We start from the raw sequence: 23,054 nt of genomic DNA on the forward strand, positions 1-23,054 counted from the left end.
TAGTAAACAAGATTCGGTCTAGTCGCCAACCTTATATTTATTGCTTTCTAGATCTGATCTTTTCCTGAAATCTACAACAACTATCATGCAACAAGAACAAACTCGCCATCATCAACACGAAACTCTCGACGACGAGTTTGACCAACCCAGGGCTCTTAATGAATACATGCAGAGGCACAGGCAGGATTCAGGATTCTATGCAGGAAGATTGAACTGGAGTGACTCGGACGATGGAGATTCGCCTCTGATCAACAAAGAACGTCCCCGGATTGAAACCTTAAATACCATAGACAGTAGATTGCCCTCTCCTCCTCAATCCCCTCGAAAGCTGCAGCCACCTACAAGAACTCAAATAGCACGTCCTGCTCCGATAATCCCACCACCACCGTCCGAACCTGTCGCCCCTGAACCACCAATAACACCACTAGCTGTATTCAAAGAAATCGCATTTATAGGGCTATTCATTACAATATCATGCATAAGTATCATCACTCTACCACCAACGGCAAACTGGACCCGCTCTCTCTATAAGATCGGTGGGTATTGGCTCTCGGCCCCTGTAGTCTCGGTCTTGTCCTTGATTTGGGGTGGCATGCTTAACGTAATCCGAGCTGATATCTCCAAACTAGTATCCACACGTGAATTCGCTGTGATTTGTATCCTGATGGTCAACACATACTTGTCTATTCGAGTCATTCCCGAGATCTTTACCTTTTTCGATCAAGTTCGAAACTATGATTCCATCGGATTTGGTAGCATGTCTGTATGGACTATAATGGGATCGTGGACTGTAGTCACAGGAATTTTAGGTACACTAGTTTTGGGACTCGTGGCATATGAAATCTCGGGTCTTGTGTACCGAATTATCGCTCCCATATTGTTGTAAGCTGAAATGAAATGTGAAAAGGTATATTCGTCTAGTATATGTAAAAATGGCAAAGTGGTAGTAGTAGTCTCATTGCATCTCTGTAGCATATAAAATATAGTTGCTTTTTTGGTAAAGCAACATTGCATGCTTCAACGTGTTGTTTAAGTAATCACTATCCAGAGCTCTATTTGATTGACGCAACGCGACTGGATCCAGTGTAAACAGCTCCTGGAACAGCTCCCTTTACAGATCTTGCATCTCAACACCCTCAATAGAGCAAGTTGCGTTAGGAAAGCTCCCAAGTTCGGCAGTGGAGACGGCGAATGGCTTGCACGAAATGGCACTGTGTCTATGTAAGCATCCTTGGATCGCATTCCATCGTCTCCTGCGAAGCTGCTACGCTGAACCGTTGTTGGCACACAATTCACTCATTCGAATCTTGATCGTCTTTAGTGCTTTGACGTGCTTGTAGCCCACGTTGACGATGTCCGTGATCCTGTCGCCGAACCCAAATTTGATAACGCCAAATAGTATGCCGTGTCATCATAATTAATCTTGTGTTTGGAGAGAGTTATTAATCAGATCCACCAAACACCCACACACTACTAGTCCACTCTTTGTTTCTTGGCATACTACCTCAAATGGACGTCTACGAGGTTGTATCGGCAACTTTGAGGCCATGTATTTGCATGGAGGACTGAAGGAGTATTCCTTGACTAGGTAATCCGTTGTTGGCCAGTGTCTTCACACCAAACATATGCGATGGCTGACTTTTTGTATTTCCAAAGTGCTCTCAAAGATCGCCGCTTCAATCCTATCGCTGCCAAGGAAATCCCAAACTTGTCCTGTGGTGTCTCATTGTTGACTGAATTCGAAGACGGAGACAACTACCTAGACTGGGAGGCAAGCGATTGAATTGTGTTTTACAACGACGATTTGATCCTCCTCTAAACTTGAACTCTCGATACATAGTTGGGTACTCATGGTATCTGGATCGAATTTCGAGATCATGACAATCACAAACGAACTGGTATCAAGTGAACGTCCAAGTTATCAGTTATGACAGTAATCTGATAAACATTCAATTAAACTATTCAGCTACCTATCTCCCTGAAGTGGCTCCAGAACAAGGTTGGACGAAAATTGAAGCTATTGACTCACTACTACGAAAGGGTGGATATTCTGGTCGCATCACAGACCAAGTACGACAAAAGATTGTTTTGACGCGTTACCAAAGCTCCAAATACACGATCACGTATGTTGCGAGGGAGCTGTCAATTGTCTAGCCCACTTTGCTCACGGACTTGATTTTTAGGTATGAGGAGTATCTGAAGCTCAAGTCGGCTGCTTGATTTAAAATTTACAGTTTACAGTATTCCACTTCCTCATATTTAAACAGTGTAAAATACAAGTATTTTTTGGGCTCGTGTTAAATCAATTTGCAAGATTATCCAAATCGTATTAATTACACCGTAGTAGTTGAGAAGAGGAGTTAGAGCCAAAAGCTGATCATTAATGGGAAATCAGACCAATAGCGCCTTACTCATCGCGTTTCTGGCTGTCGCATTTGCCTCAGTAAGTGCCCAAAGCATTTGTTTCATGAAGATTTCGTTCAGTTGGAGGAAGATCTTCACAAGGAAGCCAGATTTTGGAGATCAGTTTCTTTGTTCGCTGATCATCGTTGCTGCTACTGTAACTGTTTGGCTACACTCTTTTTTCATCAACATCAACATTTCATTCCTGATGAAAACCACCAGTGCGATTGGTCTTCATGCTTGCAAGATCCTGAGAGTCTTTTCTTAAGATCTGTACTAACTGGACTCTTATCGTTGACTAGAACCCAGACTCTGACTCGTTTCGAAAATACATTGAACAAAACTTACAGCAAAATGGCTCAACATCTTGGCTGGAACGCAAATTCGTCTCGAATGCTGCTCTAATGCTATACACTCGCCAAGACTACAAGTTCTTTTCTATTGTGGATGTGCCTGAGAACGAGTCGTTTTTGTAAGTTGAGTTTCCTTGAGTCTGGCTTTCAAGCAATATGTTGGATGATTGCAAGCACGCAGATGCTTATTCACACGCTCAATCACGGATAGCCTTGGGGTCTTTGGCACTTGGTTCAGTTTGCCAAATGCTAGAGCCTTTCGACGCGCACTGCGAGATTCTTTAGCTGATACAAACCCTCCTCGCCGATGATTACGTGTATATTCTGCAACTCATATCTGTACAATGAATAGAACCATTTACAACATTAAACCATGGTCTTACATTTTCTGTATTGCTTGCAAGATTGTGTATTTGTTTTCTGTACAACGGGTCTCTGTCCCATCCTATGATTTAGCTGGGAGCAATCTCACCCAAAAACATGGTTTTATCACTGCTTGCACTCAGTATTATAGGTTGCGTACGGTGCCAGGCCACCTCGTTGACACACCCTTTGTGACCTGGAAGCTTGTATAGGATCTTGCGTGTGGCTACCTCCCACACGGTAACAGTTCTATCGCCACCACCAGCAGCAACATAATCGCCATCTGGAGACCTGTTAAAAAATCAAACTCTTGTGAGCGGTGGAGGCTTCAGATTCTTTTTAAGCTCGGCAACATACCAGCATGGTTTTAATAGGTTCTTTTCGAAACCATGTGGCGAGCCTTCAAACACCTTTAGCATTCTAGATGCTTCTACTGCGAAAGGCTTGACATCCCAAATTCGAACTAGACAAAGTGGTAGATTTGAGTTTCAGCAGGAAAACAAGCCGAAGCTCGAGGCGTAATTACCAGTATTGTCCATGGCGTTGGACAATAAATAGTTGCCGTCAGGTGATAATCTCAATCCGGTTATGGTATCAAAATGACCCTTTAACGTATACACCACGTCCTTTTTCCTCAAATCCCACGCCTAACCAATGTGAAGAATGAGTATTTTCAAGTTTGAAAAACAGAAGAAGAGCTCCAGATGCGACGAATGTGCATGTATTTGCGGAAGAGTAAACCTTACCTTGATGTGATTATCTAGTCCACCAGAATATACCAAGCTACCATCATCACTCCATGCCACAGCAGTTACTTGATATTTATCAGTGAATGATTCCACAGATTCCTTTGTTCTTGAATCCCATATTTTAATGGTAGAGTCGTCTGAACCTGTAGCAATGAGTTCTAGACCACGTTTGCATATTGACATGGAGTTGATGATGTTTGTGTGGCCTTTGAATCTTCTTAGTCGTTCGCCGACAGTTGCGTCCCATATACTGGCGGTTTTGTCCGAGCTTGCTGAGTATATGTGGCTAAAGCAGCAGATGTTGGATGTGTTAGAATGCTAAGGTAAGAATAGAATGGTAGCTGGTTTCCATTGACAGACCTTCCGTCTTTGGACCATGCAACCTCTAGTACAGCACCAGCATGTCCTTTCAATACATTGTAATTCTTGCACTCTCCGTAAGTATCCCATAAAACTAGAGAAAAAACCAGTTGATTCGTTAAGACATCTTGTTGGATTTCACGACTGACTCTCAGCTTACATATATCTCTGTCGAAGGAGCCAGAAGCAATATGTTGACCATCCGGACTGAATTTGCAACTGAATATTTCGCCCTAAAGAGCAGCAAATGCAGTCAGACTCTAGTTGTAGGATGAAAAACACAATGTGTCCTACTTGATGACCAGTCAGTTGCATTATAGGAGCCATCAAGTCGGAAGTTCTGGCGATCTATGCACGGAAATGAGATAAATATAGACGAATGAATGCTTTGTTTATAGACATTTTACGATTGAATCAAGCTTGAATGTAGACAGTAGGAATTGCATACCTTTTGCTCAGATACACCCGGAATAACGGTACCATCCTCATCAGCTCTAGCTCTTTTAATAAGAGCACCACCGTTCTCTTCAGAGCGTCTCTTGTCTGCCATCGCTCTCCGCTACTACTCCTTCCTTGAGAGTTTGGACTTTGATAAAGTTGCTAAAGAACACGTTTGATGTAATATTGCATATAGTTTTACGTGTAGCAACGCGTGACTTTTCATACTAAATACTAAAATATTGCCCTTCTTCACTAGACGCTTTTGTTGGGTTGACCCTCCTTGCTATCGTTTATTAGATTCTTCCTTTCTTACGACTTTCTTGTAAGGACATTCGATAGGCCAAGTATGAGACGGTTGATATCTGTAATATTCCTGGCTCAATTGGCTCTAGCAGGTACGTCATCATTGATACGAGTAGAAGGCATATCGCAGTCTTGATTGATTTTCACATACGCGACTAGGCAAGCTATTTCTCTTACCAACTAGCCCAAGTAATCCGCAGGATATCTCTTGGGCAGAACTCGTGCAAGTGCAATCGCACTTGTTTGGTTATAGCCATGCTCTGCCCATTCCACCCGACCTACAATCATCCCAACATCCACTAAATAATCCTGCAATCTCATTCACCAAATCTTGGACCTCTAATACCCCTCCTGCTGGCTTATTCCTACTCGTATCTGGTTGGCCTGACAGCCCCAACGATGACATACTCGCCACATCACCAACATTCAACTTTGACGACTCGACGTTGAATGTCGTGGCATATACTGACGATATCGCCACCCAAATGTCCAGAATATATAATGGCGATATAGTGGAAATCACTTCGGAACGCGGTGGTGAAGCGTTCGTTCCTGGTGTATCACGATTGTTGATTGCCGACAACAAACCAATGTTGGCTGTACCCAGTGCTAGTGAACCAGGCAAGGTTTTGACTCGTGTTGCTCAACGCGTATATCAAGATAAAGCCACTACCTCTACTCTGGTAAGAATCACTCGAAACTCTATATAAAGAACAGTTCATTATTTTTGTCGGCCATCACTAAACCTTTAAACTCACCAGCTTGATGTTGAATTGGGTGTCGTGGAGGAATTGTTTGCTCAACCACCTGCCACAGAATCCAACTTTTATATCATCTCGATTTCTCAACTCGATGTGAGTTTTTTGCTAGCCAAGTTACATCGGTCTGCGATGCGCAATACCTGACATTCCTCTGCCTCGATAGATACTCCTCAAGAATAAAGGTGCTGATTCAGAAGAGTACACATCTGCTGCTGAGCGTGTCAAGAACCTTGTACAAAAGGTATGGCAAACGTTAGACCTCGTCCCATGTGCCTCGTTACGAAGTCTCATATTTTGATATTTAGATTACTACCGACTATATCGGTAACTCGCCAAATGGATTTGTGCAAATCATGACAGTCTCCACTTCATCGCCACTGCCAAGAAAGCGAGTTGTAGCTTCAATGTTTAATCAAGTTGCCGCCAACACAAGTACCAGTTGCCCAAAAGACGTTACTACTTGCAACGGGTTGAGTTCACATTTGTGCTACGCAATTCCTTTGCTTGTTCTGCTCACACCCATCTCATTATCCAGGCTATTCAATAACTGCTCTGGTCGGGGCACATGTACAGCCCATGCTCTTATACCAAACCATGCTCCATGCTACTTGTGTACATGTGGCACCAGTCAAGTGGCTGATAATGGAACTGCGCTGCCAAACAGGTAAGATGACAGTGTACGAGTTGCCGGATCAGCCTGTGTACTGAGACCTTTAAATTATTCAGGAAACCTGTAGTATGGGCTGGAGATAGCTGTCAGTATCAAGACATTTCGTATGATTGTAAGTTATGCATACTAAGTGGTCGCAAGTTTTGTTGGTTACTCGCTGGAACATGAATTTCAAATCTAACAGTGATCCTCGTCTAAAACCTAGTCGGAATTGTGTTTACTGTTGTTGCAGTGTTGCTTGTTGTTTTGATTGTTGTGGTCAAGACCATGATTGCTGTCGGTGGGAATGACAGTGTCGGGGCTGGTAGGATTTTGTTTACACATTTCACATTTCGTTTGTTCAATTTGCGCTGCCGACAGTCCCTCCTGACTTAATTTTTCTCGTATTTCTATAGGAGAAGGATCGCGATCAAAGACTGATTGACAAACTCCAGTCGAGTCGAAGAAGTCAGTCGAGTCAAAGAAAATTGTATAGCTTTTGTATCGCAGAATTTAATAAAGGAAAACGAGATTTCGATAAAGGAAAAGGAAATACCAATCTGTCCCATGAACATTTTAACGATACTTGTCTTTCTCGAGGTGATTCTTCAGCGTGTTGAATGCGTTCATTCTGATCAGACACGTTGAATTGCACAACAAGTTCAAGTTTAGAGGCTTGAAATATAGCTCCTTAATTTGGTAATTTGCCACTCTTCTTCGCCAAACACTCTCCAGCATCTTTTGCCAAAACATTCATAAGCAAGCACACAAACCATAGGATATTGGTAGATAAAGTAGGAGCTATGGACTCAGCTAGCAGAGAATACGAAAAGGTGCTAAAGCGCCAAAAGACATGCACCGACACAACACTGGAAGGAATCGAATCTCTTCTGGAAGCAGTCAAGACAGCGCGAAACCGCATATCCCAAGGAGACCCAACCATAGTCTCATCATGCACCACAGCAATAGCATCCAAATTCAAATCAATGTCCTCCCAAATCCTCGAATCGCACAAGGAATTGCACTCATCAACATCCAAATACAATAAAATACTAGACAAACGATTCAAGACTGATCTGGATACTATATGGGACTATCCGAATGCTTTTGATGACAAGGAAGCTGTGTTGAATAATACATTGCATGGCCATTTTGTTAGAGAGGGGAGATTTGAGTTGGCTTCTGTGTTTGCTGATGAAGCGGGTGTGATGGTGTCTGAGGCATTGCAGGATCAGTTTGCGGAAATGTTTGATATACGTGAGGAGTTGAGATCTGGGAGATTGAGCAAGGCTGTTGTGTGGGCTCAGAAACATCGAAAGGAGCTAGAGAAACAAGGGTGGGTATGCGTATCGCTCGTCTTGTCGTTTTTTTGTTCTTCAGGCACATTGTTATTTTGTTGCACCTCCTTCCTCTTGATCTCATATTGAACTAATCCTATCTATAGATCATCACTCGAATTCCAGCTACATCGATTACAGTTTATACAGTATCTGACTGGTGGTGGCCTAGAAAACGTAGCAGCTGGTATAACCAAAGATCAAAAACCAGTGCAAAGAGCACTCCTCTACTCTAAGCATGCTTTTGGACCATTTGCTCAACAGTATATGAAGGGTACGTGAATGCATTGTCATTTCTATATCGCCAAACAAGACATATCAAACTGAAACATTAGGTCGTTTCTATAGAAATCCAACGACTATTAGGCTCCGTATTATTCGCCACCCGCCTCCCCAAATCCCCATACGCCGACTTCCTCTCCCCAAACCTATGGGTCGACGCACACACAGCCTTCACCAGATCATTCTGTGCACTACTAGGTCTATCATCCGACTCTCCCTTATACGTATCAGTAACAGTAGGCGCATCAGCACTCCCAACCATTGCCAAAATGACCACCATATTAAAAGAACGATCGGGGCTAGAATGGAGTAGTAGTGGTGAATTACCTGTCGAAGTGCCGTTACTAGATACGCAAAAGTTTCATTCAGTGTTTGCTTGTCCTGTCAGTAAGGAGCAAGCTACGGAAGAGAATTACCCAATGATGATGGCTTGTGGACATGTTGTGAATAAGGATTCGTTGAATAGGTTGTGTAAGGGGAACCAAAGTGCGAGATTCAAGTGTCCGTATTGTCCGAATGAATCTACTGCTTTGCAAGCGCAACGTATATATTTTTGAACGAGGGAGAAAGAGAAAGGACGGAAGAAATGCATAAGACAACCCCTGTAAACCAATATTATAACTACAAGCACATATAAATCATCAGCACACATTCAACCTTGACTGCAAGATATGCGGGAATTGTTTTTTGGTGGTTCTCATGATGTTTTAATGTCCAAAAAGTATTTATATCTGCAAAGATACACTCTTTAACGCTAGTTGCTGAATGACAGTGTCTCTAGTTCTCTTATAGCGTCTCTCACAGCCGTTCCTACAGATCCAGTGGAACGTCGTAGGTCGTTCAGTGTCCTTGCGACTGTCAGGAATCCTCGATGACATGCCCGACACTTTTCAATTCTGATGGGATGGGCAAAAACAAAGAGTAAGGATCGAACTATAACAGACTCGAGCGTCTCATTTTGAATGTAATTCAAACCACGATATTCTTACCGTTCTTCACGAGTTATGTCAATGCCCGAAGATCCATACTGCTTTGATGATTCTAGTGTCTCAACAATCACACTCCCAAAGTGCCGAGCCAGTATGCGAATGGTGCTACATGCAACCACTACATACCTGCGCAGAGAACGGAGGAGCATGAAGTGTGAGCGATGAAAAAACAGCCAGTGCAATGTGTAATGGGACGTACTCTTCGTAAACGGCAAACAATAACTCATCCAGCACGGGCAGGAATAGCGAACAACTGTCCAATGTCAACAGTTTCGGTTTTGTGGCCAAGACTTTTAGAAAGTCCACCCAAACACTAAAGTCTTGAAATGCGAGGCACGCATCCATAGCCCCTCGTAATCCAGACGAGGTCCACGCTGCTCTTACAGCACGTAAGGCAGTCAGGCGTGTTGAGAGAGCCTTTACGACGGATGCATGATGATCTGTCAATGATGGAGACAGTTCGGAAGACAATGATGGGAGGTCGTTTTCTGGAGCCTGCAAAAAATCACAAGGAAAAATCAGCCCTATCTTATTCATGTTGATAATTTTCTACTGTTTTCCACACTGCCTACTTGTCCAAACTTTGATATATCCAGACCTAAAGGTCTCTCACCACTAGCGGGAATCACATTCGGACGAGAATTATCACTATCTGTATTACTCCTACTAGTACTGCTCCCACGTCCTGCTACCGCTCCAGCCTCGTCATTTTTCAAATCATATACAGGTTGATGCACTTGAGGTTGCCAATCTTGGCGTGCTGCTTTACGTGTTTCAGGTAGATGTGGATATGTGAAGGCCGTAGATTTGGATTCGTCCGCCCTTTTACCAACTGGCGCAACAGCAGTTTCTCGTTGCTGTTGCTGTGGTCGAATAGGCCGTTCGTCTCTAGTATCTCGAGATGGATAGTTCCGTCCGTATTCTTGTGCTGGTATTGTTGTCGTACTTCGTTTATCCGTATACTCTGGAGACGGCGCTCGTTGCGACGTTGTATTGTCTATAGACTTTGACTGGCTGTTGGCATCTGTAAAATTATCTGATGACGGTATATCTGTTGATCTGCCCGTTGGAGAATCCCAGTTGTCTCTAAAGTCTATATGATCGATTCGGTTTGATCTAGATTCACGTATGTCTCTTTGATCTTCAACAGCCCGACTACTTCTCGTTGGCATATTAGGTTCTGCGGTTTCATTTCGACTGGGTTTCGAGTCTGCAACATCAACAGCTCGATTGCTTCTGGACTGCCTTATACTAGGGTCTGTAGCATCAGCTCGACCTGATCGAATATTTGATTCTTTCGATGTTGTAGGCTTGTTGGATGCCTTGTCAAAATACGACGCTAGGCTATCTGGTGGTTTACGACCTTCCATTACTCTGGACTGTAAAGGAGAGCTAGACCGTTCAGGTGAAGAATTGCGATCATCCATTAGAGCAGCAGTCGTGTGTGACTTTGAGTCAGTCTCTCTAGTTTCAATGTCCTCAGATTCTTCTATGAATGGACTCATTTTCTAGAAATGGAGAGCGAGATATATAGAGCAAGTGAGCTTATGGTTCAGTATCTCCGTAGCAAATCCGTTTTTTGCCTTACCGTTAGATTGGCACCCCATAAATGCACAAAGTTCTGATCTATAGAAGCCGCCACCAGTTTATTTTCGTCTGGGAGCACCTTCATATCCACCACACGTCCCCACTGCGCAGGAACATTCGAATGACATTCTGGAGGTTCCCAGGACCATATTTGCAATGAATGTGAAGTTGCTAGAGCGAGAGCGGCTCCATCAGGATGAAATTCTATGCATCGTCCCTCGTCTTGTTGATCGTCGACACGATTACTACTTGATATCGACTGACATGATGATATGCATTCGAAAGACTGTAGATCAAAGCAGTTCGACATTCCATTGGAGGATATGGTGGCTAATACTAGTTCGGCAGGGGAGAATGCCATTGACATTATACCAGATTTTGTTTCGTTGAATGAATGTATGAGTTTTCCGGCAGTCATGTCCCATATCTAGATTTTGTATATGGTGGTGAGCTTCTTGAGGCACACGTAAAGAGAGCGAGGCGAAATTCGGTATTCTGTATGTACCTTGACTGTACCATCAGCAGATCCAGACGCAATCCACCTCCCATCTGGAGTTATTTTCAAGACAGAAACTGCTGCAGCATGTCCTTGATATGTCTGTATACAGCCTTTGCGACGTATATCCCAGACCTTGACAGTTAGATCGGCCGAACCAGAAGCAAAGAACTCTCCAAATGGATGAAACTCGACAGAAGTACATGCTTTCTTGTGACCAGGTAGCGTTCGAATGACTAGGAAAGGGTGATTTTGTCATTGTATGTCGAGAGAAGGAAGGAGCAGGTCAATAAGATGTCCACCTTTTGCATGCTGTAAATCCCATAGCTTTATTGTTCCAGAAGAAGCACCAGCGACCACGATCTCTTCAGGCCAGTCTAGTGTGACTGCAGTAATGTCGGTTGAATGACCAGAGAGACTCTACGGTGAGGGGTGGATGATGATTGTGATTAATTTGTCGATTTGATGGCAGATGTTGGTTGAATGCTCACGAGTAAAGGAGTAGTCTTTCCAATAGCCCATAGATTAATCTTTTTGTCTTCGCCGCCAGTGACCATGACACGCCCAGACTTTGGACCTATTCTTAAACATAGTGTACTTCCTATATGTGCAGCAATGTCATCTATGGCAGCAATTTGGGTTAGATCTTAGCAGATACAACTAATGAAGATGCAAAATAGATAGTTACTGATTTTGGCGACGGCGGCCATTGTTCTGAGTGGTCTCAGATTGAGACCTTCGGGAATGAAGCAACTACGATTAATTGCAATTCTGTAGGGGAATGAAGAGCAGAAAAATAGATGCAAGCTTCTGGGAACTAGATCTAAGGAATGACTACATGCGAAATCTAATTGTACGAAATGCAGCGTAGTTGGTATTGGCACGTGTACTATTAAACATTGAAGCCTCAAGTCATCTCTTCCGGAGGATCAGACATGTCACGTCCAATAGGCTCATTTCAGACAAGGCACGGCGGTCAGTACGTGATGAATGAGAAAATTGAATAAATATGTAATTGGGTCGCAGCATTCCGTAGGTCATTCGCCACTCTGTCCTCAGAGAACAACCCATTCATCAATCAGTGGTTCCCGAACTGATACCTAGGCACTTGTCAACGCACCGTTGAAGCATCGCGACATCCCCCATTAAATCCACACAGGCACCATTCGAGGCTCCCCTCTCCTGTTGATAACCTCACCCACACTCATCAAGATAAAATATAGTCAAAAATGTCGAGATTTGTTCGTGCCTCTAAATACCGTCACGTATTCGGAACTGCCAGCAAGAGAGACCAGTGCTATGATAACATTAAGGTATTCCCTCCTCCCCATTCTTGCTCCTCCACTCTTGATGTCCCCGACATCAACATTCTCATAGCCATGGCCGCAACTTGTTTTGAATTCATTCACTTCTCGTGTATCTTCCTACTCACTACATTCTCTTACATGATTTATTATTTATTGCATAGGTATCTCGGAGTGCCTGGGACACCAACCTCGTCAAGGCAAATCAATACTTTATCTCTATAAACTTGGAAGCTTCCGGTGGTGAGTGAAACATGCCATACAATGCTATCAACGCGACACGCCCACAATACCAACAATAAATCATCTTATTTTCTACTGTATTTACTTTATCCATTTTCAATGCTCCTTCTCACACGAATTTCCCCCATACAATCAACTACCTCGTTACTCCCAACCATGATATTCAGGCGGTGCTTTTGCCGTCATCCCTCACTCCAGCGTCGGAAAGATTGGTGACTCTATGGCTGTCTACAATGGTCATTCTGCTGCCGTGCTGGACACGGACTTCAATCCATTCAACGACCACGTTATTGCCTCGGCTTCCGAGGATTGCAAGGTAAATTAAATACTAGATAACTCGATAGATGAAGTCAATGATGACGACATTGGAGATTCGTGCTCATCGGCCATAGAGACGAAAAACCGTCTCAACGATTCAGAACGTTCACGAGCCAACACCATGATTCTTGACGTCTAGGTTATGGTTTGGACGATTCCTAAAGGAGGTCCAACTGCCAACATTAACACGCCAGTCCTCACTCTCAGCACACATGGTCGTAAGGTACGTAGCTTAATATGTGTTCTTTGCAAACAATTGTGGAATATTGCCAACTCATGCACGATATATAGGTCGGACACGTCCTCTTTCACCCGACAGCAGACAATGTCCTCGCATCCGCATCTGCAGACTTCACCATCAAATTATGGGATATCTCCAAAGGAACTGAAGCCGTAGAATTAACTGGTCATGGCGATATCGTAAACGCCTTGTCTTGGAACTGGAATGGAAACTTGTTGGCCACCACATGCAAAGACAAGAAGATTCGTGTCTTTGACGTCCGTGCAAACAAGGTTGTATCTGAAGCAAAAGGTCATGAAGGTGTTAAAGGTTCACGTATCACCTGGCTCGGATCTACAGACAAGTTGGTTACTACTGGATTTTCAAAGACTAGCGATCGTCAAGTCTTTATTTGGGATAACAAGAGTATGGCTGAACCTGTAAAACAAGAATCTATTGACACTGCCTCTGGGTGAGTCAAATGGACCATCAGCGGTCTCTTTTTCGCCATTTTTCTAATTTAGTCATTCTTTCATAGTATGTTGATGCCATACTTTGACGAGGGTACCAACATGTTGTATCTTGCCGGCAAGGTTAGTCAATTACCTCGTGACGGGGGATGTTATGTCGAATTGCGATTTTGGTGGTGATATGGTTTATGGATATTTATTTACTGGTTCTTACATATTCCCAACTGGAATAGGGTGATGGTAACATTCGTTACTACGAATTCATTGATGACGAGAACAGCTTGTACTTCTTGTCAGAATACAAGTCATCTGAACCAGCTCGTGGTCTTGGATTTGTACCAAAACGAGCTTGTGACATTTCCGCAGTGGAAGTCGCTCGTGCATACAAAGTCCACCCAAGCTTAATTGAACCTATCTCATTCCGTGTCCCGCGAAAGGTATGATTATATACAATACGGAATCATCAAATGTCGCGAGAAAGAAATGGCGGTCACCGGGACAAGAAAAGGACACCAGGATTGCCTAATTACCTCTAATTCTATATCTTCACTATAGTCTGATGCATTCCAAGCTGATCTCTTCCCTGATTGTCCTGGTCCTGACCCGGCATTGACTTCTGACGAATTCTTTGCAGGAAAGACGAAACCACCAACCATGATAAACCTCGAGAAAGGATTCGTTGCACCCATAGCCAAGGAATTCACTACATCGGCCATGTCTCTGAATGAATTATCGTCTCCAAAAGGACCCTCCACTGACAAGGAAGTAAGTAATGCGGAACCTTTTCAGCACTTTTTGGTTGTTTGAGCCCATTCTGAAACCATTTTCTTTTCTTTAGTATCAAGATGCATACCACTCTCTTCGAAAGGAAAACGATGATTTAAAGAACGTACTCGCACAAAGAGATGCCAAGATTCGACAACTAGAAGCCCAACTTGGCTCATTAAGCACAAAATAGAGGGAGAGTGTTCTCGCCGTCTTTTGGCGTGTTGAAAAGAGATTTTTGTGAAAGATTGGTGTCCCATAAGTATTTTTAATGGGAGGGTATGTTTCGATTCATATATAAAACACAGAAGAAGGATCAACCAAATATTACTTCCGAACCCCCAAATTCTCAGAAAAGTCTGCGCTGATATGTTGTCACTTCTTTGATGTTTCTGTTCTTTTCTAAGCAAGAGCGAACCCCTCAGTCAACTTCAACTTGTGCATTGAATCTCGATTTACTTTTTGGCTTTAATGGTAGTGCTCTGTTCTACTAGTGGTCTAAATACATAACCGTATACTATAATACATCACCATACGTGCGAGAATCAATAGATCCAAGCATCTGTCTCCATATCCCACGCAACGGGCAGCGAGCTTACAGTCAGCAGCTCAAAGTGCTTGTATCTATCATCACTAGCATTGTCATGCTTGCGTTCAAACCACGCTGAACAAGCAAACATCTTCCCTTGCAACAGATACGGCATCCACAGCTCGTCGTCCTTCCACTACAAAGACGAAGCTAGTAAGCTTGAGCCATTGAACCGACAGGTTGGGAGGTAGATATACCATTGGAGAAGGAAGTTGATTCGTAGGATACCATACTGGTTTCATTTCGTCGCTCCTATACGAGATACATTCAGAGATCCAGTTCGAGGATGAGAGGGAAAAAAGTTTACTCTGTTGGCGTTCCAGTGAATCTCGACGTCTTGAAGACGTGAATTTCAAGCCCCTCAGACGAATCATCGAATGTAAACCACAGGATTCCGACTTTTTGCAGTTCTAGACCGTGGATACCAGCTTCTTCCTACATTGAAATTGTAGCATTAGCGTATGTATACCTACGGTGACTGGATCTGGTACGCGAAGCATTCCGATCAAATGAAAAGTCACACCTGTAATTCACGAATTGTGGCCTCTTCAATAGTTTCATTAGGCTCAACTTTGCCTCCAAATCCATTCCAGAGACCTTTTCCAAAGCCTCTCTTCTTTAGACCAAGTAAGATTTCCTACTTGAAAGTGTGAGCGATCGTCATAATCACACCACTGGAAGTCGACTTGCTTTTTTACATGATCCCGAAATACCAGCGCTAGAGTGAGAACTTTCTTAGATGTTATCTGAACATTGTTGCGCTCCGGTTTACTCGACTTGCTTGTCGTAGTCGTGTTTTGCGGAATGCTCAACATTTTTGGTATTTGGAGTACTGGAAAAGAGCTCAGAAGGCTGCTACAAAAAACTCCAATAACCAATCACCACGATCACACAAAGAGAATACGTTTCTACCAACGTGTATTGGCGTGTTCCAGTTTATTTCATTTACAGATTTTTTGTTTAGAGCCGTTTCTAGCTCCCTGATTCTTACTACAGATACTTGTTTCAGGCAAAAGATTTCACCACCACATTCACTCTCTATAAAAGTCCTTTTTCTCCTTGTGTGTATGTATGGGCCAAGAAAGGATAGTTTTGATTTATTCTCGTTGTTCCCAACTCCTTTGGGATCGAGCTTTGGAAAACCATTCTTCCACCTGTAGTGGCGTGAGAGATATCTCTTCGGCTAGGCGTTCTCGTTCAAACTTGTCGGGATATCGGTTATCGTACCTATAGAAATGACGTTGAGCAAGATAAATGTATGTAAAGAACCCAGTTTGTTGCTTGGCGAAACTTTGAGAGTTTCTCACCAGTAATCTTCGAGTATCGATATCTGTTCACCTAATAGTGACGAAAGTGTAAGGAAATAATGTCAAACTTTGGTTGATTTATGTACAAGGAGAGCTTTGAGTGCGAATTCATTTCCTCCGCCTTCTCCTTTTTATTCAACTGCAAATACAACTCTGAACTTTGATGTGGGATTTCTCATGTGGGGTTAAGGAGAAATGGGATTTTGATGGGGCGAAACAGTCACATGCCGGGTGGATGCATCGCATTGCATGAATGTTCAAATTCCAACTGAGATGGAGATGACTTCCGACTTGCAAACACTTGCCTTGTAGCTGGACGACTGGTTGGGTTCCGATGTTCTCCTTCTTTGACTAGGGACAAACAACACGTCAGACTTGCAACGTTTTGGCACGGCGAAACGGACTGTAAGGATAGGTCACCTGTTGATGCACCCATCTATAAGAGAAATAAAAACATTGTCCGGTTAAAATTCGAGAAGAGTGGTTTGAGGACAAAAAACCAGTTTGGCCAGAATGTGCCATGACGAAGCAATAAACACGTACTTTGCAACCGCAAATTGAGGAGCATTTATATCAACCGACCACAATCTGATTTGTCTAATTGTTGGGGAGTGGATTTAGAGTTTGTTCGAAATCAAGGATGAAACACAAGATGTGTTTACTTTGGCGAAGGATATATGGAGTCTCTCGTCAAGGCATGGAAGACCCGTAGTAGATAATCCTCTTGCACGGGGGTGAGAACAGCATTATTGCCCATTGGTTCCTTGGTTAGCGAGTCCTTGCCAACAAACGTCGAGTCGGAACTGCCACCACTGCCTGAGGAAGAGCTTGAGAATGATGACTTGTGATGCTGTTGCACCGGACTTGAAGAGCTCATCAGAGCCGGCATTTGCTTGCAGCGCCCAAAGAATGGAGCGAGTGGGGTCAAACTTAAACCCAATGCATTGTGGTTTTGCTGTTTCAGAAAAAGACAACCAAGACAAGCCGAGTTCTTACGAGGCTCGCAGAAAACCCCAACCAAGTGAGATGCACAGGACGGGTACGAGAATAATATCGATACTGAAGACGTGTCAACGTGACGCGGTTAGCTGTGAGCATGCAGATCTGTGCATGCCGTCAAGACGAAATCCATTGGGAGCAAGTATATGTAATATGTAATAGGAATGCTTTAATTGACAATGAGAGTGATGGCCATTAATATACAGCATAAGGAGACATACGGACTCATACGTTCCCCTGGTAAGAAATGTTGTCAGATGTTGATCAATCAGTCCAAAACAACCAAGACAGCATCATGGTACTAAGCAAGAGCATCATATGCTAGTTTCAAGCTTTACCTACCTATTCGTGCAGCCTTCCAGAACAATCCAAAGACACTATAATAGGAAGCAAAGGTCAGCTCCAACCAGACGACAGTACGACTTGATGATGATTGACTTGCCCTGATTTGTTTCTATCAACAAGAGAAGGGAACTGTGCTCTGACATATGTACATGTGCAAATCATTAGTAGAATCACCAGCAACAGCGATTGGAAGTGAAAGAGTGCTGACTAGTGATAGGAGAAATGTTTGGATTTAGTAAAAGGAGGTTGCAATCCGATGGGATGGTCATGAATCAATTTAGGAATAGTATTTATACCATGATCTTTCAAGAGAGACCACCACTCTCTCTGCTTATACTCCTTTTCGATACAAGCTTCAAAAGCAGAGTTTGTTGAGAATGAGGACAGCACGACAGCACGATGACTATTCCTACTGTCGCGTAGTAAGAGGCAATTCATTATATTAAGCACATTTAACAGCTGATTACCCCGAAACTTTATTGTTTTAGACGTGTTCACGAGGACAAGAACCTTCATCATTCAGCAAAACCAAAACTCACGAATCAAACACAATCAGGCCAACTTCCGAGAGGCAATTCAGAGCTGGATCTACTACATGACCTCGTAAAAATCAAAATGGCTCCTTCTATTCACTCGAATGGCATAAATCAATGGAGCTGGCATCTTCGCACAACTGCTTTGATCTTAGTTTTGGGTTTCCTCTCTCTCGCTACCGCTGATTCCGTTATAATCGATACTCCTACTACCATTCATAAGCCTGGAATGTGTGCGATGTATGGTCAATGTGGGGCCGAGTCAACGTTCGGCATTCCATTGGCATGTCCCGCAAATGTTAAAGCTGTGCTGGTACGTTACCATGACATCAACATCATTGTTGACTTTTGTGGCATAATCAGTTTGAATGACCAAATTGACCCCATTCTTACCATTCCATGATCATTGTTGAATTTTGTTGCATAGTCAGTTTAAATGACCAAACCTACAGCATCTTACAACTCCCCGTTCAACCTAGAATATGGATGACCACTTCCAGAGTTTGGTCGCAAAGACATGTGGAGAATCATATCGCAATCAACCATTGTGTTGTGATGCAAACCAAGTCCAAACTCAGCTCGACAGTATGAAGATTGCGTATAATCTCGTGTCGGCTTGCCCGGCTTGCTGGGAAAACTTTAGACGCTTCTTTTGTGACTTTACATGCTCACAAAACCAGTCCACCTTTGTCAATGTTACCGGAACAAAGGTCTCTCCTAGGACGAATAAAACCATAGTCGCGGAGGTATCATTGTATGTATCGCCTGACTTTGGGACGGGATTCTATGATTCGTGTAAAGACGTCAAGTTTCCTGCCGACAATAGCTTTGTCATGAGACTGCTCGGTAAGCTTGTTGTCTGATCCCACAATATTTTGGAATGGCGCCGCCTGAGATGGAGTTTTAACTCGTACGCACAAAAGGTGGAGGAGCCACAAATTATTTAGGATTCTTGCAATTCATGGGAAAGAAACAGACTGGAGGCTCTCCCTTCCAAATCAACTTCCCCAACGTAACTACATCGCTACCGTCATCCATGTCGACATTAAACCGAGTCCCAGTACCGTGTACAGACCCAGAGTACAAGTGCTCATGTGTAGATTGTGAAAAGTCATGTCTCGTATTACCAGAACTACCTCATCCAGCACACTGTAAAGTAGGGCCCTTTGATTGCATACCATTCGGATTCATGATGGCATACGGTGCTGTTTTGATATCTGTAATAGTCGGCTATTATATATTAAATCAACGATCAAAGCAGAAAGCCATGCCCAAGAACACACCATTATTAGCCTCTAACGAAGATGAGGATGCCAATACCACCATATCCGTATCGCAGTCTACTCTTGTCCCGGATACCCTGACTGCTCAACTCGGGCCCGAATTCACAATGAAAGAATCCTTTATAAATACTAGCCTGCAAAATTGGTTCTTTTATCAAGGTAGATGGTGTGCTTCAAACCCGTGGTGGACTGTCTCCGTCTGTATAGTGCTAGTCTTGACAGCTTCGACAGGTTGGAGGTATTTCGATGTTGAGACCAATCCTGTCAGACTGTGGGTTGGACCGACCTCAGAGACTGCTAGTCAAAAGACTTACTTTGACGAGAACTTTGGTCCGTTCTATCGTACCCAACAACTCATATTCACCAGCACCGATGGTGAATCTATAATAACAAAATCAAACATTCGTAAATTATTCGTCATCCAGGACACCATTGCCCAAATTAAAACCGATAATGCATCTTTAGAAGATTTGTGCTTTAGGCCTTTAGATTCATGTATGATACAGTCAGTCACAGGGTACTGGCAAGATGATCTCCGCCTCTTCGATGGTAGTAATTTTGAGAGTGAATTCAAGAGATGCACCGAGACTCCAACATCATGTTTACCCAAATTTGGTCAGCCACTCAAACCAGATTTGATATTTGGAGGCTTTGAAGATGAAAAGTCTTCATCGTCACGGGCATTAATTGTCACATATGTAATGAAGAATTCGCTGGATGAGCGAACTATACGAATCGCTGAAGGTTGGGAGACGTCATTGATTGACTATCTAAAGACTCTGCAAAGGAGTGATTTGGGAACCATGGAATTGAGCTTCTCGACTGAGGTAATAGGGCAGAGTATTTTTTGGTTTTGTTTCATCAACTCATACTCCTTATACTTTCGTCTAGATATCAATTGAAAAGGAATTAAATCGCGAAACCTCAGCCAATGCTGTTACAATCGCTATAAGTTATTGCGCCATGTTTATATACGCCTCTCTGACACTAGGACGATGGTCTAATTTGTCACGAGCATGGATTGACTCCAAATTCACACTCGGAATGCTTGGTATTATGATAGTATTGGCGTCTGTATCAGCAGCTGTTGGTGTCTTCTCATACTTAGGTTTCAAAATCACTCTCATCATCGCCGAAGTTGTACCCTTTCTGGTAAAATGAGCAATCAATTTGTATAGCCCAAACCTTTATCTCATCGTCTGCTGTTGATTTAGGTCCTAGCCGTTGGGGTCGACAATATATTCATACTGATCCATGCATTTGAACGAACTGATCCTGATTTGGCCGTGGAGGATCGGGCTGGCATTGCGTTGGGACAAGTTGGGCCTAGTGTAATGCTGTCGTCTTTATCAGAGACTATTGCTTTTGGGTTAGGTGCTGCTGTTACCATGCCGGCTGTCCGTGTCTTTAGTATGTACGCTGCATTGGCTGTCTTTGTTGACTTCTTGCTTCAAGTGACTGCATTTGTGGCGCTGATGGCTCTGGATGCAAAGCGGATGGAGGTATGTATTCTACTTCCTCTGTTTCTTGTTGTTTGATGCAGTTGAAACACACTTGGACTGTTCGAAAAAACTCACAAGATTTTTTGTCTTTCAGAGTAATCGTGTTGATTGCTTCCCTTGTATAAGGATGCCCACACCACAGACACCACAACCAACTGAATCATTCTTGCAAATGCTCATGGCAAAATACTATTCTCCCTTCCTTCTACACCCTGTAACAAAGCTCCTAGTAGTCTTGGCATTCTTTGGATCGTTTTTAATATTTTTATCAGCAGCTCTCCGCGTAGAATTGGGTCTAGACCAACGTATCGCTCTACCTCGTGATTCATATCTTATAAATTATTTCGACAATTTAGAATCCTACTTTAGAGTAGGACCCCCTGTATATTTTGTAGCTCGAGGTGTCGATGTGACGACTAGAGAAGGACAGCAATCAGTTTGTGGGCGCTTCTCGGGATGCGCTGAATATTCCCTGTCGAATATCCTCGAGCAAGAACGAAAACGACCTGAAGTATCGTATCTTGCCGAACCCACAGCAGTATGGCTTGACGACTTCCTCTTATGGCTAAATCCAGTATCGGAATTATGTTGTCGTCTTAAACCATCATCAAAGACACCCAATAATCCCTTCCAAGTATGTGCACCAGAAGACGATGAAGATGAATGTAAAGTTTGTTGGGCGGACAAGAAATGGAGTACATCGATGGAAGGATTTCCGGAAGGTGCTGAATTTATGGAGTATTTGAATTATTTCTTGGTCGCAGAGCCATCAGAGTATTGTCCACTGTCTGGTGCGGCAGCTTATCAGACGGCACTCGTGCTTGATCCAGTACATAATAAAGTGAATGGATCTCATTTCCGTACATATCACACAGTATTAAAGACTCAGGTCAGTACAAGGACAATGCTCAACAGGGGGTTTTTTTGCTGACATCGTCCTCTTTTTTGTTGTTGTAGGGTGATTTCATCAACGCTCTCAAGTCTGCCAAGCGTATAGCAGCCGATATATCAAAACGAACTGGATTGGATGTCTTCCCATACTCCATCTTTTACGTCTTTTTTGAACAGTATGACGATATAGTCAGGCTGGCAATCACAGTAGTAGCGACAGCAGTAGTAGCAGTCATGATTGTCACAGCCATCTTGCTATCATTATGGAGTGCACTCTTTGTTGGAGTATTGTGTGCAGTGATTGTAGTTGATCTAGTTGGTATAATGGGCATCTGGGGTATATCATTGAATGCCTTGTCGACAGTTAACCTTGTTATTGCTGTGGGTATATCAGTAGAGTTTTTGAGCCATGTTATGAGAGCTTTCATGGTTTCAAAGGGAACCAGGAATGAGCGTGCTTTCAAAGCTTTGGTGGAGATGGGTAGCTCGGTACGTTAAAACTCTGTGTTTTCAATATCGTGTCTTTGAGTGTGAGAGATGGATTGGAGGAGTATTGAGCATCACGTGCGCACTCAGTGTGCTTACCTCAAACTCTTCTCATTATCTGCTGTTGACGCAGGTGTTTTCCGGAATAACATTGACGAAATTTGTGGGCGTCTCGGTCCTAGCATTCGCACCCTCAAAGATCTTTGTAGTGTACTACTTCAGAATGTATCTCGCCATTGTGTTGCTTGGAGCAGCTCATGGATTAGCTGTCCTGCCTGTATTGCTATCCTGGTTTGGAGAATCGACTGTCATGGAGCAGAGTTCTGTCTTCCTAGACGGTGTCAAGGGTAAAGGACCAGCTAGACACGGAACTCATCGTAGTAGAACAAGTACAACTAGAGATATGGATGATGAGGAGAGGGTATTGTTAATGGATAGTGGCGATGATAGAATTGACAGTCCTGAACGCCAGTCATATGGCGCTGTGTCTGATCTGTAGTGTAAATATCAAGCTTTTATTATCTTAAAAATATATGGCCTTCTCTCTGTAATTTTTTTGATGCTCGACTGGGTGACAGATCAAACTGACGGTCCTCAACGAGACAACTGTACAGAGCGCAAGTTGATTCTTTGACGATGGCGGAAGATCGGAAAAGGAGCTTTGAATAAGTGTCTTTAAATGCAAGCTCCGCCGATATCCTCCATAACTAATCGCAGCATCTTCTT

At 43.3% G+C, this 23,054-nt stretch overlaps 11 protein-coding genes across 11 annotated transcripts; 8 read left to right on the forward strand and 3 right to left on the reverse strand.

Annotated features, from left to right (window-relative positions):
• Window positions 1-85: 85 nt before the first annotated feature.
• Window positions 86-886, forward strand: SmJEL517_g05492 (uncharacterized protein; the record flags this gene model as incomplete). The annotated part of the gene is made up of 1 exon (XM_031171418.1): window positions 86-886. The coding sequence occupies one exon, from the start codon at window positions 86-88 to the stop codon at window positions 884-886; it is 801 nt and encodes a 266-aa protein (XP_031022586.1).
• A 305-nt stretch (window positions 887-1,191) lies between these two features.
• On the forward strand, window positions 1,192-1,783 carry SmJEL517_g05493 (uncharacterized protein; the record flags this gene model as incomplete). The annotated part of the gene is made up of 4 exons (XM_031171419.1): window positions 1,192-1,221; window positions 1,322-1,398; window positions 1,478-1,588; window positions 1,657-1,783. 4 exons carry the CDS (start codon window positions 1,192-1,194, stop codon window positions 1,781-1,783), a joined length of 345 nt encoding a protein of 114 aa, XP_031022585.1.
• Window positions 1,784-1,850: 67 nt separating this feature from the next.
• Window positions 1,851-2,220, forward strand: SmJEL517_g05494 (uncharacterized protein; the record flags this gene model as incomplete). The annotated part of the gene is made up of 3 exons (XM_031171420.1): window positions 1,851-1,905; window positions 1,967-2,123; window positions 2,184-2,220. 3 exons carry the CDS (start codon window positions 1,851-1,853, stop codon window positions 2,218-2,220), a joined length of 249 nt encoding a protein of 82 aa, XP_031022584.1.
• Window positions 2,221-2,383: 163 nt separating this feature from the next.
• Window positions 2,384-2,879, forward strand: SmJEL517_g05495 (uncharacterized protein; the record flags this gene model as incomplete). The annotated part of the gene is made up of 2 exons (XM_031171421.1): window positions 2,384-2,443; window positions 2,706-2,879. 2 exons carry the CDS (start codon window positions 2,384-2,386, stop codon window positions 2,877-2,879), a joined length of 234 nt encoding a protein of 77 aa, XP_031022583.1.
• A 329-nt stretch (window positions 2,880-3,208) lies between these two features.
• SmJEL517_g05496 (uncharacterized protein) lies at window positions 3,209-4,778 on the reverse strand (the record flags this gene model as incomplete). Its single annotated transcript, XM_031171422.1, has 8 exons — window positions 3,209-3,410; window positions 3,477-3,582; window positions 3,646-3,766; window positions 3,866-4,154; window positions 4,229-4,322; window positions 4,389-4,461; window positions 4,523-4,576; window positions 4,677-4,778. The coding sequence occupies 8 exons, from the start codon at window positions 4,776-4,778 to the stop codon at window positions 3,209-3,211; spliced, it is 1,041 nt and encodes a 346-aa protein (XP_031022582.1).
• A 237-nt stretch (window positions 4,779-5,015) lies between these two features.
• Window positions 5,016-6,827, forward strand: SmJEL517_g05497 (uncharacterized protein; the record flags this gene model as incomplete). The annotated part of the gene is made up of 9 exons (XM_031171423.1): window positions 5,016-5,064; window positions 5,132-5,655; window positions 5,734-5,826; window positions 5,897-5,974; window positions 6,039-6,202; window positions 6,269-6,397; window positions 6,460-6,515; window positions 6,609-6,707; window positions 6,799-6,827. 9 exons carry the CDS (start codon window positions 5,016-5,018, stop codon window positions 6,825-6,827), a joined length of 1,221 nt encoding a protein of 406 aa, XP_031022581.1.
• A 358-nt stretch (window positions 6,828-7,185) lies between these two features.
• On the forward strand, window positions 7,186-8,558 carry SmJEL517_g05498 (uncharacterized protein; the record flags this gene model as incomplete). The annotated part of the gene is made up of 3 exons (XM_031171424.1): window positions 7,186-7,718; window positions 7,827-7,993; window positions 8,068-8,558. The coding sequence occupies 3 exons, from the start codon at window positions 7,186-7,188 to the stop codon at window positions 8,556-8,558; spliced, it is 1,191 nt and encodes a 396-aa protein (XP_031022590.1).
• Window positions 8,559-8,755: 197 nt separating this feature from the next.
• On the reverse strand, window positions 8,756-11,783 carry SmJEL517_g05499 (uncharacterized protein; the record flags this gene model as incomplete). Its single annotated transcript, XM_031171425.1, has 9 exons — window positions 8,756-8,897; window positions 8,991-9,116; window positions 9,190-9,485; window positions 9,563-10,498; window positions 10,579-11,004; window positions 11,083-11,309; window positions 11,376-11,493; window positions 11,565-11,695; window positions 11,762-11,783. The coding sequence occupies 9 exons, from the start codon at window positions 11,781-11,783 to the stop codon at window positions 8,756-8,758; spliced, it is 2,424 nt and encodes an 807-aa protein (XP_031022589.1).
• A 519-nt stretch (window positions 11,784-12,302) lies between these two features.
• On the forward strand, window positions 12,303-14,586 carry SmJEL517_g05500 (uncharacterized protein; the record flags this gene model as incomplete). Its single annotated transcript, XM_031171426.1, has 9 exons — window positions 12,303-12,386; window positions 12,542-12,620; window positions 12,788-12,936; window positions 13,078-13,161; window positions 13,230-13,630; window positions 13,697-13,751; window positions 13,862-14,065; window positions 14,184-14,393; window positions 14,467-14,586. 9 exons carry the CDS (start codon window positions 12,303-12,305, stop codon window positions 14,584-14,586), a joined length of 1,386 nt encoding a protein of 461 aa, XP_031022606.1.
• A 2,871-nt stretch (window positions 14,587-17,457) lies between these two features.
• On the reverse strand, window positions 17,458-18,071 carry SmJEL517_g05501 (uncharacterized protein; the record flags this gene model as incomplete). Its single annotated transcript, XM_031171427.1, has 4 exons — window positions 17,458-17,525; window positions 17,631-17,665; window positions 17,783-17,840; window positions 17,930-18,071. 4 exons carry the CDS (start codon window positions 18,069-18,071, stop codon window positions 17,458-17,460), a joined length of 303 nt encoding a protein of 100 aa, XP_031022605.1.
• Window positions 18,072-18,248: 177 nt separating this feature from the next.
• Window positions 18,249-22,827, forward strand: SmJEL517_g05502 (uncharacterized protein; the record flags this gene model as incomplete). Its single annotated transcript, XM_031171428.1, has 8 exons — window positions 18,249-18,479; window positions 18,646-19,012; window positions 19,090-20,276; window positions 20,341-20,601; window positions 20,664-20,951; window positions 21,046-21,840; window positions 21,909-22,331; window positions 22,462-22,827. The coding sequence occupies 8 exons, from the start codon at window positions 18,249-18,251 to the stop codon at window positions 22,825-22,827; spliced, it is 3,918 nt and encodes a 1,305-aa protein (XP_031022608.1).
• Between the last annotated feature and the right edge of the window lie 227 nt (window positions 22,828-23,054).

Source organism: Synchytrium microbalum (assembly GCF_006535985.1).
Source record: "Synchytrium microbalum strain JEL517 chromosome Unknown SmJEL517_scf0051, whole genome shotgun sequence".
Taxonomy (NCBI): domain Eukaryota; kingdom Fungi; phylum Chytridiomycota; class Chytridiomycetes; order Synchytriales; family Synchytriaceae; genus Synchytrium; species Synchytrium microbalum.